Source organism: Ovis canadensis, chromosome 1, assembly GCF_042477335.2.
Source record: "Ovis canadensis isolate MfBH-ARS-UI-01 breed Bighorn chromosome 1, ARS-UI_OviCan_v2, whole genome shotgun sequence".
Classification (NCBI taxonomy): domain Eukaryota; kingdom Metazoa; phylum Chordata; class Mammalia; order Artiodactyla; family Bovidae; genus Ovis; species Ovis canadensis.
In genome coordinates, this window is record NC_091245.1 from 2,001,737 (window position 1) to 2,015,237 (window position 13,501).

Here is a 13,501-nt window from a genome sequence, read left to right on the forward strand (position 1 = left end):
CAGGATGATGCTGGTGGGGCTCCCTCAGGCGCTCCCGGTAGGCTGGCAGGAGGAGTGGGCAGCCCTTTGTCCGGCGTCTCCTGTTGCTCCCACAGGTGGGGACCAGGGGCCCCTGTCTCCAAGGCTTTTAATCCCATACAACCAGGGCCTCACCTATGGCCTGGACACAAATCCACCTCCATCACAGAGCTGAGGCCCTGAGGCCTTCTCAGGGAGCATCTCCAGGAGGACGGGCCTGGTGCCCAGGAGCCTCGGAGGCCAGGGAACACAGCCTGTCCAGCGCGCGTGCGTCACAGGCCCCTGGCACAGCTCACATCTAATGCGGATGCTTCTCTCCAAGTCAGAGGCGTCCTGGGAGCTTGAGGCACGGCCTCCCGTGTCCCTGTCCTGGCCCCGCTGTCCCTAGGCTCCTATGAGAAGGGGAGGCTCTTCCAGCACGGTCCAGCCCACCTTTCCAGCCCTATCAGGTTCTCTCCATGGTGAAGTGAACTGGGCCAGCCCTCGACAGCTGTGGAGACTCCGGGCGCCCAGGGCCCCAGGCTCAGGGCTGCAGGCCAGCTGCCACCTGTGTGCCGTCCTTGTGATCCTCCAGGAGGAAGCAGCTTGGAAAAGACCCTCTGGCGTCTGCTCCGCCTCCAGGGCGGGACTCCCCACTGCCCGCGGGAGCCCAGAGTCCTGGCTCCTGGGCAGAGCCTGGGCCTGGCGCTGTGGGCAAGGCAGGGCCTGAGCTTGGCAGGATCGTCGTTTCCACAAATACAAATACAGGCCCAGGTAGACCAGAGTCTCAAATTATCAATGAGTACCTTTTAGTACTGGGGTGTCCTGCATTTTTCCGCCCACCCTGGGCTACTGCAAGCTCCCACTGCCCGGCCTCCCTCCACCTCAGGCCAGGGTCCCCTGGGCTCAGGAGAAGGCTTCTCACGGAATGAACTGGGGCCTGGCCAGAAACGCTCACAGACTCCCTAAAAGCAGGAATGATTTTCAGGGAGAGTCACGTGGGCCTTTTAGGCATTTAACTTCCAAATCTCAGCGGGGCTCTGCTGTCCTTGGATTCCAGTGGGCCTGGCGCCCCCTGCAGCCCACTCCAGGGACACATCCTCCGCAGTGTCCGGCATGGGATCCCTCGGAGCGCAGGGACAGTCCGGGTTCCAGCCTTCCAGGGCCCTGGGTCCACGTCCACCTGGACGTAGTTTCCGGCAGTGTCTACCTCGAGTGGGCCTTTCCAAGGCAACTGAGTCTCAACCCCCTAAACTCTGTTCCCGTTCATTAGATGTCACGTTGAATTACAAATCCTTTTCTTAGAATGACCAGTACAATCAGGCTGTGGGTGCGGGAACAAATAGGTGAGGGTGAGAGGCGCCCTTCCCCCTTGCAGGAGCTGGGGGCGTGCGCTTCTGGAGGGGTCCTGGGGCGGAATGAGGGCTGCACGGGGACCGCCAGGTGAGTGGCCGCAGGACTGGGCTCTGAGCAGGTGAGCCCGGCATGGCTCCGACCCCCCAGGTGCTGAACCTGCACCCTCCCCAACCCCACCCACCAGACACCTGGAGACTCAGGAGCCGCAGGCTCAGAAAGGAAGTCCGCTTAGCAGGGGGCTAGCGTCACCCGCTGGGACCATGCATGTGGGACAGAGTGACTGGGCCGTGAGCGAACCCCCTCCCAGTGCTGAGGCAGAGGGCACACTCCTGGGGTACCTGGAGGTGGGCTGTCCACAGGGGCCCTGCGAGCCCCCGAGCAGCCAAGGCTGAGACTCCCCGAAGCAGATCAAGACCTCGATTGGCTTGCGTCGGGACAGCTGCAAGGACCGTGACCCGGGCACTGTCGGGTCCTTCCCGGAGACCCAGGTGGGCAGCCACGCCTGGTGTGCCCAAGTCAGACGGCAGGGGGCGCCCCGAGACCGCCTGATGGCAGCGACCGGCCAGCCTCACCTGGTGCAGGTGGAGCGCGGAGGAGGAAGGCTCCCAGGTGAGTCCCCTGAGTCCCCCAGCCCCTCACGCCCTTCTCTCTGCCCAGTAAGCCCAGGAGGCAGATGGGCGGCTTCTGTCCACTTCCTCCAGGAGGGCCTGCAACCAGAACTGCTTCTCAAGGCAGGTGGGTGGGGGGGGACCTTCAAAGGTCCTGTGCAAGCGGAGGTGGACGTAGTCAACCAGGCTTCAGAGATTTCACTGCCGCGACCTGGGCCCTATCCCTGACCCATTACACTAGCGTGCCCCCCAGGAGAATGGGGGCTGGAAATGCCGCCTATTTACAAGGCTGCAGGTGGTCCCCATGAGTACCAGGGTCAAGGACTTTGGCAGCAGCTCTCAAAGCCTGGCGTGGACCTGCTCGGCACCCCTGGTGAATGGATCGAGGTGCAGAGTCCTGGGCCCGCCCCTGATCTCTAGAATCAGAACTCTGAGAGGCAGGGCCCGGGAGGGTGCATTCTGCCACGTCCCCTTGGCGATTCTGACGCTGTCCGGGTGGACAGCCTGCTCGGGCCTCCTTGCTCCGTGTGCTCTGGAGCCCTAGCATGGACACCTCCTGGGGAGTCACAGGCTCCGTCTCCCCACCTGCTGAATCACAGCTGTGCTCTGTTCAGGGTCCCAGGCCATGTGAGAACCAGGGCTCTGGTCCCGCTGAACAAGAGCCGAACATGGCTGGGGGAGCACAGCCCTCGCAAGGGTCACTGCGGGAAGGCTACCGGGTGAGGGGCCAGAGGAGCGGCCCCCAGTGGGGCTCTGCAGGCGCGGTCCTCCAGGTGGGACCCTCCAGGTCAAGCCCTCCAGGTGGGTCCAGGAGGCTCTGTGCCCAGGCCAGCAGGGGAGAGTAGCTTGAGGAGCTCAGGAGGTGAGAAAAGGTGTGGGGGGACCTGGGGGTGGTTATGGGAGATCTGGACGGTTGGCCCAGGCCAGCAGGTCAGAATGCTAAGCAACAGGGAGCAACTGGTGGTGGGTTTTTATTTTTTTTTAAAGATTTTTTCCCCTTTGTAAAAGTAAACAAATTTATAGTTATCAAAAGGGAAAGAGTGGAAGAGAGATAACTTAGCCATTTGGGATGAACATATATTCACTACTATATATAAAATAATCAACAAGGACCTACCGCGTAGCACAGGGGCTCTGCTCAACGCTCTGCAGTGACCTGAATGGAAAAAGAATCTGAAAAGGATGAAGGTACAACGGAATCACCTTGCTGCACCCCTGAAATTAACACAACAGTGTAAATCAACCGTGTTGTTTTTGGTTAGTCGCCAAGCCCTGTCTGACTCTTTGCAACCCTGGGGACTGTAGCCACCAGGCTCCTCTGTCCACGTGTTTCTCCAGGCAAGAGGACGGGAGCAGGCTGCCATTTCCTTCTCCAGGGAATCTTCCCGACCCAGGGACTGAACCAAGTCTCCTGCACTGGCAGGCGGATTCTTTACCACTGAGCCACCAGTCAACTATACCCCAATATAAATAAAAGTTAAATTAAAGATAATAAATTAAGGAATATATTATGCCCAGAAAGAAGAAAAAGCATATACCTATAGCTCCCAGCATCATCACTGCTCACTGATCGTAGACTTTGTCTACACTGAGTGTTTTTGTTAAGTAAACAGTTGTAAATAAGTGCTGGTAATTTCATTTCATTTTTTCCTGACAACATAGGGACATTTGCTCATCATCTTCACACATGAAATTATTAATGTTGCCACCAAGATCTTGGTCTTCTCTGCTCAGTGAAGCTGAATGAAAAACAGAGAGACAGGGTTTGGAGGAGATAGGAAGGTGGTTTTACTCTCAGCCAGCAGAGCCAGCAGTAGGCTCATGCCTCAAGAACTGTACCTGCCCCCCCACCCCACCTGTGAGGAGTCTAGGGGCTTGTATGAGGCAAGGCTCACGGTCAGGAGCCGGCGATGAGGAACCAAGGGGACAGGACCTTGATTCCTTCCTTGTTTGAAGACAGTCATGAACTGGCGTCAGTCACCCAGTAACGGAGTCCGGCAGTGAGGTGGCTTGGCAGCCTTCTCTCTGATGTGTAGCTACAAGGAGAAGCGGGCTGTAAGGGTAAACACTAGATAGGGGCGCGTTCAGCAGAGTCCAGGGAGAGAGTGTGTCTTGTAGCTCCCGCAGCGTTAGGGGGCAGACAAGCAAGCTCAGCCGCAGACACGCAGGGCTGGAGCCCTTAAAGCGGGACTAGGAACGCTCAGGCCTGCTCTCTGTGCTCTTTACTGTCTTTCTTCTCAGGAAGGGGAAAGAGGAAGCTCATCCCCCTCTTTCCTTTTCACTACAACATTAGCGACGGACAACGTGCGGTGATGATGGCTGCCGGACGGGCTGGTCCTCGCTCCCTGCCCCCCATCTCTGCCTCAACATCGGGGTCCCAGGCTCACTGAGATGCTGGGCCTTGAAAGCACAGACGCGAGAGCCACACAGAGACCACTTCCCACGCTCCCTCCAGACTCCACTTCCTCAGCTCCCCCAACACACACACTCCACGTGAGTCCTGCTCCTACATACCACCCCCCATCCCATTAGGCTCCAGGTGGCCCTGTCAGCAGACCAGTGGAGGCAGGAGAGCCGCCCAGGGGACCAGTCGGGTCAGGATGGTCTCGAGAGCTGGTTCTCTGGTCTGACGTCAACGCTGCTGTTCCCAGTGGTCAAGGGCCTCCGTCAACCATGGTACCAAGTGCAAAGTCAAGTCCCAGAGTCAAGAGCCTGCAGGAGGTACAGGTGACCCCGAGGTGCAGGTGACCAGGAGGTGCAGGTGACCCCGAGGTGCAGGTGACCCCAAGTTGCAGGTCACCGGGAGGTGCAGGTGACTGGGAGGTGCGGGTGACCCCAAGGTGCAGGTGACCGGGAGGTGCAGGTGTCCCCGAGATGCGGGTGACCCCGAGGTGCCAGTGACCGGGTGGCTGCTGCCCTTTAGTGAGGCTACGGAGTAAGGACCGGGCTTGGCAGCTTCTATGTGTGCTGGAGAATGTGGGAAATGAAGACAGTGAGCTCAGAGCTTAAATTTCCAGCCCAGGAGACAAAGAACCAGGAAACTATGCTGTGCAGAAAAGAGTTAACAGGCAGGCCCACCTGTCCCCTCGAGAGAGCCGCCACCTGCTCAGGAGGGACTCCCGTGAGGCTGGCCCTGGGCTGGAGCTCGGGGAGGGTCCCTGGGGAGGAGGAAGGCCTCACTGCCTCTAAACATCTGTGCAGAGTGAGGCTTCTGCCAGCTGAGCAGTTCCTCTGGGGGTCTGGAACCTTCCCAGGCACAGCTGCCTGTTACCCCCACCCCCACCCCCAGTGAGAGCCCCGGTGCCACCTGTCTACGGGCTCCCGGGAGACAGCACCTGCCGGCTGGCTGGCGGCGGGGCTGGGGTGTGTGGGCGTGGGGCGGGGCTCTGGAAGCTCACGCCTGGTCCCCGACCTGTCCCCGCCTGCCTCCTCCTCTCACTGACGTCTCTTTGCATCCTTTCTCTGTCCTGAATCTCAGCTGAGTCCTGGGGGTCCCCCCAGCCAACGTGAGGGTGGTCCTGGGGACCCTGATACAGTCAAAGAGTGCCCGGCTGAAGACACCAGCACAGCTGCCCTAAGAGAATTCCTCTCCTGTAGGCACAGCAGAACCCGGGTTTCTAAGAACAAAGCCCAGGGTCCGGTCTGGAGTGCGGCCGCGTGGCAGGAAGGTTGAGCAGACCACCTCTGCTGGTGAAGCTGGGACCGGAACCCCTAAACTCTGCCGGGTCTTCTTTGCCAGAAGACACCCTGTTGCAGGGAAGAGGCCAATTCTGACTCCACGGTGGAACTGTCTGACTTGTTTTCCGTCGCTTTTGTTAGTAGGATCATACAGAATGGGCTGCCTCGGAGAATCCTGCCGCTCCACCTGACTAAACCAAAGTGCCTTCGTTCAGAACCCGGTCCTCCAGTAGACCGCAGCAAGGAAGAAGTCAACTTGCCCCCTGCCTGAGGCTTGCCATTCTAGGAGAAGTTTGCAAGGTTAATGGCCTTTTTACTTTGCTTCTCCCTTCCCCCTATCTCTGATCTATAAAAGAACCTGGCATCCAGACCCTGAAAAGATGGTTATTTTGAGGGGACAGCCTGCTGTCTTCTTGGTCAGCTGGCTTTCCGAATAAAGTCGTTTTCCTTGCCTTAACCCCTCATCTCTCAGCGAGCAGAGCGAGGGTGGCCTTGGTAACAACCCCTCTTCCTTGTCGGGGGATCAGTACCCCACACCTGGGGAACCGTGATAGTCACCCCTGAGTAGCTGTCTTGCCTGGAGACACTTCATCTCTGCAGGGAACCTGGAAGGCGCCGGTCGGGAGACACCCTCCCTTCCTGTCGTCTCTGGGTTCAAGAATGACCTGCGGGCAGAGGCTGCTGGTGGCTCCCCAAGGGTCCCATCCTGCCTGCATGTCCCTGGGGCAGCCCTGTGATTGCCCTGTTTCTGAAACCCCATCAGACTTAGGCTGTTTTCCTCCTGGTAGAAAGGAAGTGGTTTATTTTGGGAAACGATGTTGAATTCGGTCCTAAACATCTTCGTTCTGTGCAAAGACAGCTTTCTCCCATTTGATCTCTGGATCAGACTCCCAGAAGTGGACGGACTCCTGGCAGTCTGCCAGGGACACAGGAGCCCTGGGCGGGGATGGAATAGTTTGACGGTTCACGGAGGTGACGTCTCGTCCCCGGCCCTTTATAAAGAGGAGCCTGAGTGCCTGCGGCAGGCGCCCCTCAGGCTGCAGGGCCGGGCGAGAGCAGCTGCAAGGTAACTACCAGGATCCGTCCCTAAGTAGTTCAGAGAGATAGGCCACCGCTTCTGAAGCCTGGGCTTAGCCCTAGAAGGACGAGGCCGCTGCCATCAAGAGCTCAAGGCCGCTGCCTTGAGAACACTGAGAACTTGTCTTTTTACCGGAGCTGTTTTCCAGGGAGGTGCCCGCCTAGGGGCGGCGGGGAGGTGGGGGGCGGGGGTGGTGGTGGGGGGAAGGTGGGGGGCGGGGGTGGTGGAGGGGAGGCAGGGGCAGCAGGGACCCGGGGGTGGCGGCAGGGCGGGGTGGGGTGGGGTTGGGAGGTGGGGGTCCAGGGGCGGCGGCGGGGCAGGGTCGGGGGGGAGGTGGGGGCCCGGGGCCCGGGGCACGGGTGGTCTCACCCGTCTGGCTTCCTCTGGCTGCAGGTGGGCCTGCGTGCATCGATCGCCCTGGGGAAGATGCCAGCCCGCCTGCTGCCCGGGCTGGCGCTGTGCCTCCTGCTGGCGCCTCTGGCAGGTGGGGGCCGCCTGCCGTCCTGTGCTGTCCCGGTGGGTGGTGGGGTCCTGCCCGGGCACCTCGGGGTGACTGCTCTCCCTTCCCTCGCAGGGGCCAAGCCGGTGCAGGAGGAGGGAGGTACAGTGTTGCTCTCGTCTCTGGCCTCGGGGGTGGTGTGGGTCCTGTTTCTGGTCTTGGGTGCCCAGTCCCGGAAGAAGTGGGGGCCGGGTGGCAGTTGGCCTCTGGCCCAGGCTGGTGGAGCGGAAGCCCTGGGTCAGCTGGAGGTCAAGCCCCAGAGGGAGAGGGACTGGAGCCTCTTCCCTGGGGACACACAGGGCAGGAGGGACCCCCTGCGCCCCCCAGGACCAGGCATGCCCACCTCAGACTCCCCATCTTGGGGCAGAGCGTCCAGGCCTGGGGGCCAGGGTCTCCTCTGGGTCCTCCCCAGGACGCCCCCACATCCCACCACGGTGTTTCCACCTGCTCAGCGTCTCCAGGACGATGGGGCCAGACACCCCCTCCCCTGGCCACGCTCCCCTCCTCTGCCCCCAGCCAGGGGCTCAGAGGGGCAGGGTCGACTCAGCCCACTCCTGGGATGATCAGACTCTGCGCCCCTGGGCACTGTGGGCTGGCCCAGCCCCTGAGCTGGATGCCTCCCTCCAGACCCCTATGCCGAGCTGCCGGCCATGCCCTACTGGCCTTTCTCCGCGTCTGACTTCTGGAACTACGTGCAGCACTTCCAGGCCCTGGGGGCCTACCCCCAGCTGGAGGACATGGCCCGCACCTTCTTCGCCCACTTCCCCCTGGGGACCACCCTGGGCTTCCACGTCCCCTACAGGGAGGAGTGAGCATCCGGGCCAGGGGCCCCCCGCCCCATGGGAGCTGGGCGGCCTCGTCCTCAATAAACTCCTGACTTGAGTGCACCATACCCCCGGTGGGTCTTGGTTTTCTTTGGAGAAGTGGCTCCACTCAGCCCCTCTTCCTCTTGCTTGATGAACCAGCCTGGCCCGTCTTGACCGGCAGGGAGCTCAGACAATAGGCTCTGTCCACGGAACACCAGCTGCGATTCTCCCCCATCCTTCCGCTGAACCTAGGAGGGGCCCTGGAATGCAGGTGGGGAAACTGAGGCACACAGACACCAGGTAACTGCCTGGCTTGTTGACAGAACCCAGATCCTGTCCAGGCAGGCTTGCCCTAGGGCCCCTGGCTTTGGCCACCGAGCCGGGCAGCGAGCTGACCTGCAGTGGCCACCCTGGGCTGGAGGACTTGCCCAGGCGCCACCCGTCATGCTGAGCTCACCCTGGGGCAGCTGGTCTTTGAGGGTCTCCAGGGGCTTGGGCGCTGGGTCTGCAAGCAGAAGGCCCCCAGACTGTGACCGCCGGTGCTGCAGGCTCAGGGACTCGGGGGTGGGGGGAGTGGGCTGCCCATCCTGGGCACCGAGGAGCGGAAGGCCACGCAGACAGCACGGACAGGGTGTCAGGGGCTGCGCTCCTGCCCTGGGACAGCTGCCCTATGGCGGGGACCCCACCGCCCAGGTGCAAGAGCTGCAGGTCACACTTGGTCAGATGGTGAAGCAGTTGGTTTCCTGGGCTGCAGGCAGCTTTTGTTTTACAGTGAAACAACAGAAAGCACTTACTATTAACTTTTGCTGTTGTTCAGTTGCTAGCTAAGTCGTGTCTGACTCTTCTGTGACTCCATGGACTGCAGCCCGCCAGGGTCCTCTGCTCATGGGATTTCCCAGGCAAGAGTACTGGAGTGGGATGCCATTTCCTTCTCCAGGGGATCTTCCCAAACCAGGGATCAAACCTGAATCTCCTGCGTTCGCAGCTGGATTCTTTACCTGGAGCCACCTGGGCAGCTCATTTAACTTTAGACACCAGTTTTTGTGCTAGCATTTAACCACAGAGACCAGGACACGTAATAAGAATTGTGGAAGGCCTCGGGAAGCTTGTGTGCTGCGAGCTACGTTCGGGGGAAATATGTGATGGGAACGAGTTTATCCTTGTGCAGTTTCAAGGCCTGCCCTTTAGCGTATGAGGCAGGAAGGTCACTCTGAGACACCAGGCCAGGTGGGGAAGGGCCCCGGAAGGGTGAGGTGGCCACAGTGCCCAGGCGGCGGCCTCGAGAGCCACCTCCTGGCTCCAGGTGTCCAGCAAGGCTTCTTGCCCTCCCCTCTGCTCCACCTCCTGTGGTCACGGGCAGCTTCCCTTCCCGTGCCCCAGCTTAGATTCTCAAGAGAAAGCGTCTATTGGCCTAGCCAGTCCATTTGGGAGAAACCAATACATGCTTTGTTTTTTCTCCCCCCAAGCTAGTTTGAATTTGGTTTCTGTAAATTAACTGCAGACACACAAAAATTCCTGGCTCCTGTGATAGCCCACCTGTGGCAACTGGGCCTCAACCAAACACATCAGACAAAAGGCACCTTCACCCCTCTGGACAGCAGGCTTCCCTTGGCATTGACCTGTGTGTTAATTCATGAGTGTGTGTGTGTGTGTGTGTGTGTGTGTTTCTGTGTGCGCGCGCACACACTCCCCCTTGGGGACCACCCACGTCATTTACATGCCACTCAGATGTTCGTGCTCCCAGTTACGCCGAGCATTGGAGAGTGAAGGTCCCAAGTGCCCCCACAGGCCACTCCGAGGACCCCACCCCACGTGCCTCCAAAGGAAGGTCCCGGGGTGCCCTGGCTGGAGCTGTGTCCCCTCTCGGACACACCCACAGCTGCTCAGGACACACGGCTGCACTCCACGTCTTCAAGGCCTAGCTGCCCTCCTCCTGTTCTCAGAAGAAGAAACCCCCATCCCCAAGCCAGCCTCAGCAGACACCCTGCCTGCCTGCCCGTGGCCCCGGGAGCAGCTCGCTCCCCGCTTGGGACTCAGGCTTGGCTGTGACCCTCCCCGCTCACCTGAGCGTACACAGCTTCCTCTCTCCTCTGTGTGCCCCTCCAGTCTCCCCCCCAGTCGGAGCCCCCACTTCCCGCCCCACAGCCCGCTTCACCGCAAGCACCGCCCATGCCACTGTCTTCCCGCCCCTGCCTCGGGTGATGGTGGCTGGGGGACTACTGCCCACTGTGCCGAGCAGTCGGGGCCCATGTTGACTGGGAAACAGGCATAACCTAAAAGTTCAGAACTGTGTTTTATTTGGCAGACATGTTGCTGTTGTTTAGTTGCTTAGTTGCGTCTGACCCTTTGCGACCCCACGGACTGCAGCACACCAGGCTCCCCTGTCCTTCACTATCTCCCAGAGTTTGCTCAGATTCGTGTCCATTAAGTCAGTGATGCTATCTAACCATCTCATCCTCTGCCACTTCCTTCTCCTTTTGCCCCCAATCTTTCCCAGCATCAGGGTCTTATCCAATGGGTCAGTTCTTTGCATTATGTGGCCAAAATATTGGAACTTCAGCTTCCTCATCAGTCCTGGTGAATATCCAGGGTCAATTTCCTTTAGGATTGACTGGTGAGGGGATCTCCTTGCTGTCCAAGGGACTCTCAAGAGTCGTCTCCAACACCACAGTTCGAAAGCAGCATTTCTTGGGTGTTCAGCCTTCTTTATGGTCCAACTCTCACATCCATACCTGACTACTGGAAAAAAACATAGCTTTGACTAGATGGACCTTTATCGACAAAGTGATGTCTCTGCTTTTTAATACGCTGTCTAGGTTTGTCATAGCTTTCCTTCCAAGGAGCAAGCGTCTTTTAATTTCATGGCTGCAGTCATATTCGATACTGATTTTGTAACTCAACAAAATAAAGTCTGTCACTGCTTCCACTTTTTCCCCGTCTGTGTGAACAAAGGGCTGGGACTGGGGGCCTCGATCTTAGAAGGGCAGACATTCCGCGGCCTTAAGCTGGGGAGACAGCCTCCCAGGTCACCTTGACGGGCTGTCCTGAAGAGGTAAGGGAGGAGCCAGAGTGTATAAGAGTTTTTGCCAAAAAAGACGAGGCAGTTGGAACATGAAGAAGAGCACTGCTAATCAAAGAAAACCGGACATAAAAAGTTAGTGGATTTGGTGCTTGTCTATGTTTGGGAAGATACAAGAATCTGGGCTTACTGAATCCGCTGCCCTGATGAGCACCTCAGCTATCTGGGGCCAGCATCCTGCCATTCTTCCTTCTGAACCCCCTCTGGGTGCAGGGTCGGGGCAGCTGCAGAGGCTGATGGCCTCACGTTGTTTATTTACGATATGACACCGCATTCTTCGTCCACGCCTCTGGCCCGGAGCACTCACGAATAGGGCCCTTTGACTCTCAGAGGACGTGGGCTGGAAGTGATCACCAGCAACAGCCCGCAGCCCGCCGTGCCCTTGGGGTCCCCCAGTCCGCCCTGTCCTTGCTCCACCTCTGCGGCATCACCGTGCTGGTTCTGCCCCTCTGTAAACATTAGCTTCCCTGTGCCCAGCTCTCCTGGAGACCTCTCCCCTGCAGGGGAATGGGGGCCCCCGCGCTTTGAAACCGCTCAGGAGGGGAGCCTGTTGGCGCCGCGGACCCCAGCGCCCCTGGTCTGACTTTCACTCGGGCACCTGAGGTGACTCGTGTCGCAGTGACCCTGGAGGCTCACCCACACGTCCAGTTGCTTCTCCCTTCTCCCTGGTCCACCCACGCCCGACCCAGGCAACAGTCCCAGCTCAATCCCTGTTCAATTCCTGTCTCCCTGGAGCCACCCTCCCCTCCCCCACTCCTACTTCTCCCGCAGCCCAGCCCCCCAGGCCCACCCACTTCTAAACCTGTCACTCAAACATCTCTGGCTCTCCTTCCCTGCCCTCTTCCCCCTCCCTTTTGCCCTCCCTTCTTATTCACATTCTTTTTAAAAAAAACTTATGACAAAATAAAGATAACATAAGATTCATTATCTTAGCTATTTTTGAAAGGCGTCAAGTGCATTCGCACTGATATGCAACAGTCCTCACCCTCCACCCCCAGACTAGCTCCTCTTCCCAAACTGAAACTGTGTCCCCGACAAAAACTAACTCCTCTTTCCCTTCAGTTCAGTTCAGTTCAGTCACTCAGTCGTGTCCGACTCTTTGTGACCCCATGAATCGCAGCACGCCAGGCCTCCCTGTTCATCACCAACTCCCGGAGTTCACTCAGACTCACGTCCATCAAGTCAGTGATGCCATCCAGCCATCTCATCCTCGGTCGTCCCCTTATCCTCCTGCCCCCAATCCCTCCCAGCATCAGGGTCTTTTCCAATGAGTCAACTTTTTGCACGAGGTGGCCAAAGTACTGGAGTTTCAGCTTTAGCATCATTCCTTCCAAAGAAATCCCAGGGCTGATCTCCTTCAGAATGGACTGGTTAGATCTCCTTGCAGTCCAAGGGACTCTCAAGAGTCTTATCCAACACCACAGTTCAAAAGCATCAATTCTTCGGCGCTCAGCCTTCTTCACAGTCCAACTCTCACATCCATACATGACCACAGGAAAAACCATAGCCTTGACTAGACGGACCTTAGCTGGCAAAGTAACGTCTCTGCTTTTGAATATACTATGTAGGTTGGTCATAACTTTCCTTCCAAGGAGTAAGCGTCTTTTAATTTCATGGCTGCAGTTGCCATCTGCAGTGATTTTGGAGCCCCCCACCCCCTCAAAAAAAGTCTGACACTGTTTCCACTGTTTCCCCACCTATTTCCCATGAAGTGATGCGACCAGATGCCACGATTTTTGTTTTCCGAATGTTGAGCTTTAAGCCAACTTTTTTGCTCTCCTCTTTCACTTTCATCAAGAGGCTTTTTAGCTCCTCTTCACTTTCTGCCATAAGGGTGGTGTCATCTACATATCTGAGGTTATTGATATTTCTCCTGGCAATCTTGATTCCAGCTTGTGTTTCTTCCAGTCCAGTGTTTCTCATGATGTACTCTGCATAGAAGTTAAATAAGCAGGGTGACAATATACAGCCTTGACGTACTCCTTTTCCTATTTGGAACCAGTCTGTTGTTTCATGTCCAGTTCTAAATGTTGCTTCCTGGTCTGCCCTGTCTTATTTTCTGTCTCTATTAATTTGATTACTCTACAAACCTTATATAAGTGGAATCATATATTTGATTCTTGGTGATTTCACTGAGCATGGTGTCCTCAAGGTTCTTTCGCATTGCAGAAGCAGTCAGAATTTCCTTCCTTTTAAAGGCAGAATAATAGTGCATTGCATGGATGCACATTCAAATGTTGATTCATACCTATTTGAGTTGCTTGCACGTTTTAGTCATCGTGAAGAACCGCATTTTAGCCGTCGTGATGAATGTTGCTGTGAACACGGATGTGCAAATACTATCTCTTCGAGACCCTGCCTTCAGTTCTTCCGGATGTATGCCCGGAAGTGGAATTGCTG

At 57.7% G+C, this 13,501-nt stretch overlaps 1 protein-coding gene and 1 long non-coding RNA gene across 2 annotated transcripts; one reads left to right on the forward strand and one right to left on the reverse strand.

The window, feature by feature from the left end:
• Positions 1-784: 784 nt before the first annotated feature.
• LOC138414391 (uncharacterized) lies at positions 785-7,380 on the reverse strand. The gene is made up of 6 exons (XR_011246823.1): positions 7,087-7,380; positions 3,818-3,997; positions 3,500-3,700; positions 3,079-3,117; positions 1,692-1,925; positions 785-1,321 (listed from the first exon to the last, which is right to left on the reverse strand). It is a non-coding gene; the product is annotated as an uncharacterized lncRNA (long non-coding RNA).
• OTOS (otospiralin) lies at positions 6,499-8,108 on the forward strand. The gene is made up of 4 exons (XM_069541650.1): positions 6,499-6,705; positions 7,111-7,201; positions 7,292-7,318; positions 7,844-8,108. The coding sequence occupies exons 2-4, from the start codon at positions 7,144-7,146 to the stop codon at positions 8,026-8,028; spliced, it is 270 nt and encodes an 89-aa protein (XP_069397751.1). The 5' UTR covers positions 6,499-6,705; positions 7,111-7,143; the 3' UTR covers positions 8,029-8,108.
• The last annotated feature ends 5,393 nt before the right edge of the window (positions 8,109-13,501 follow it).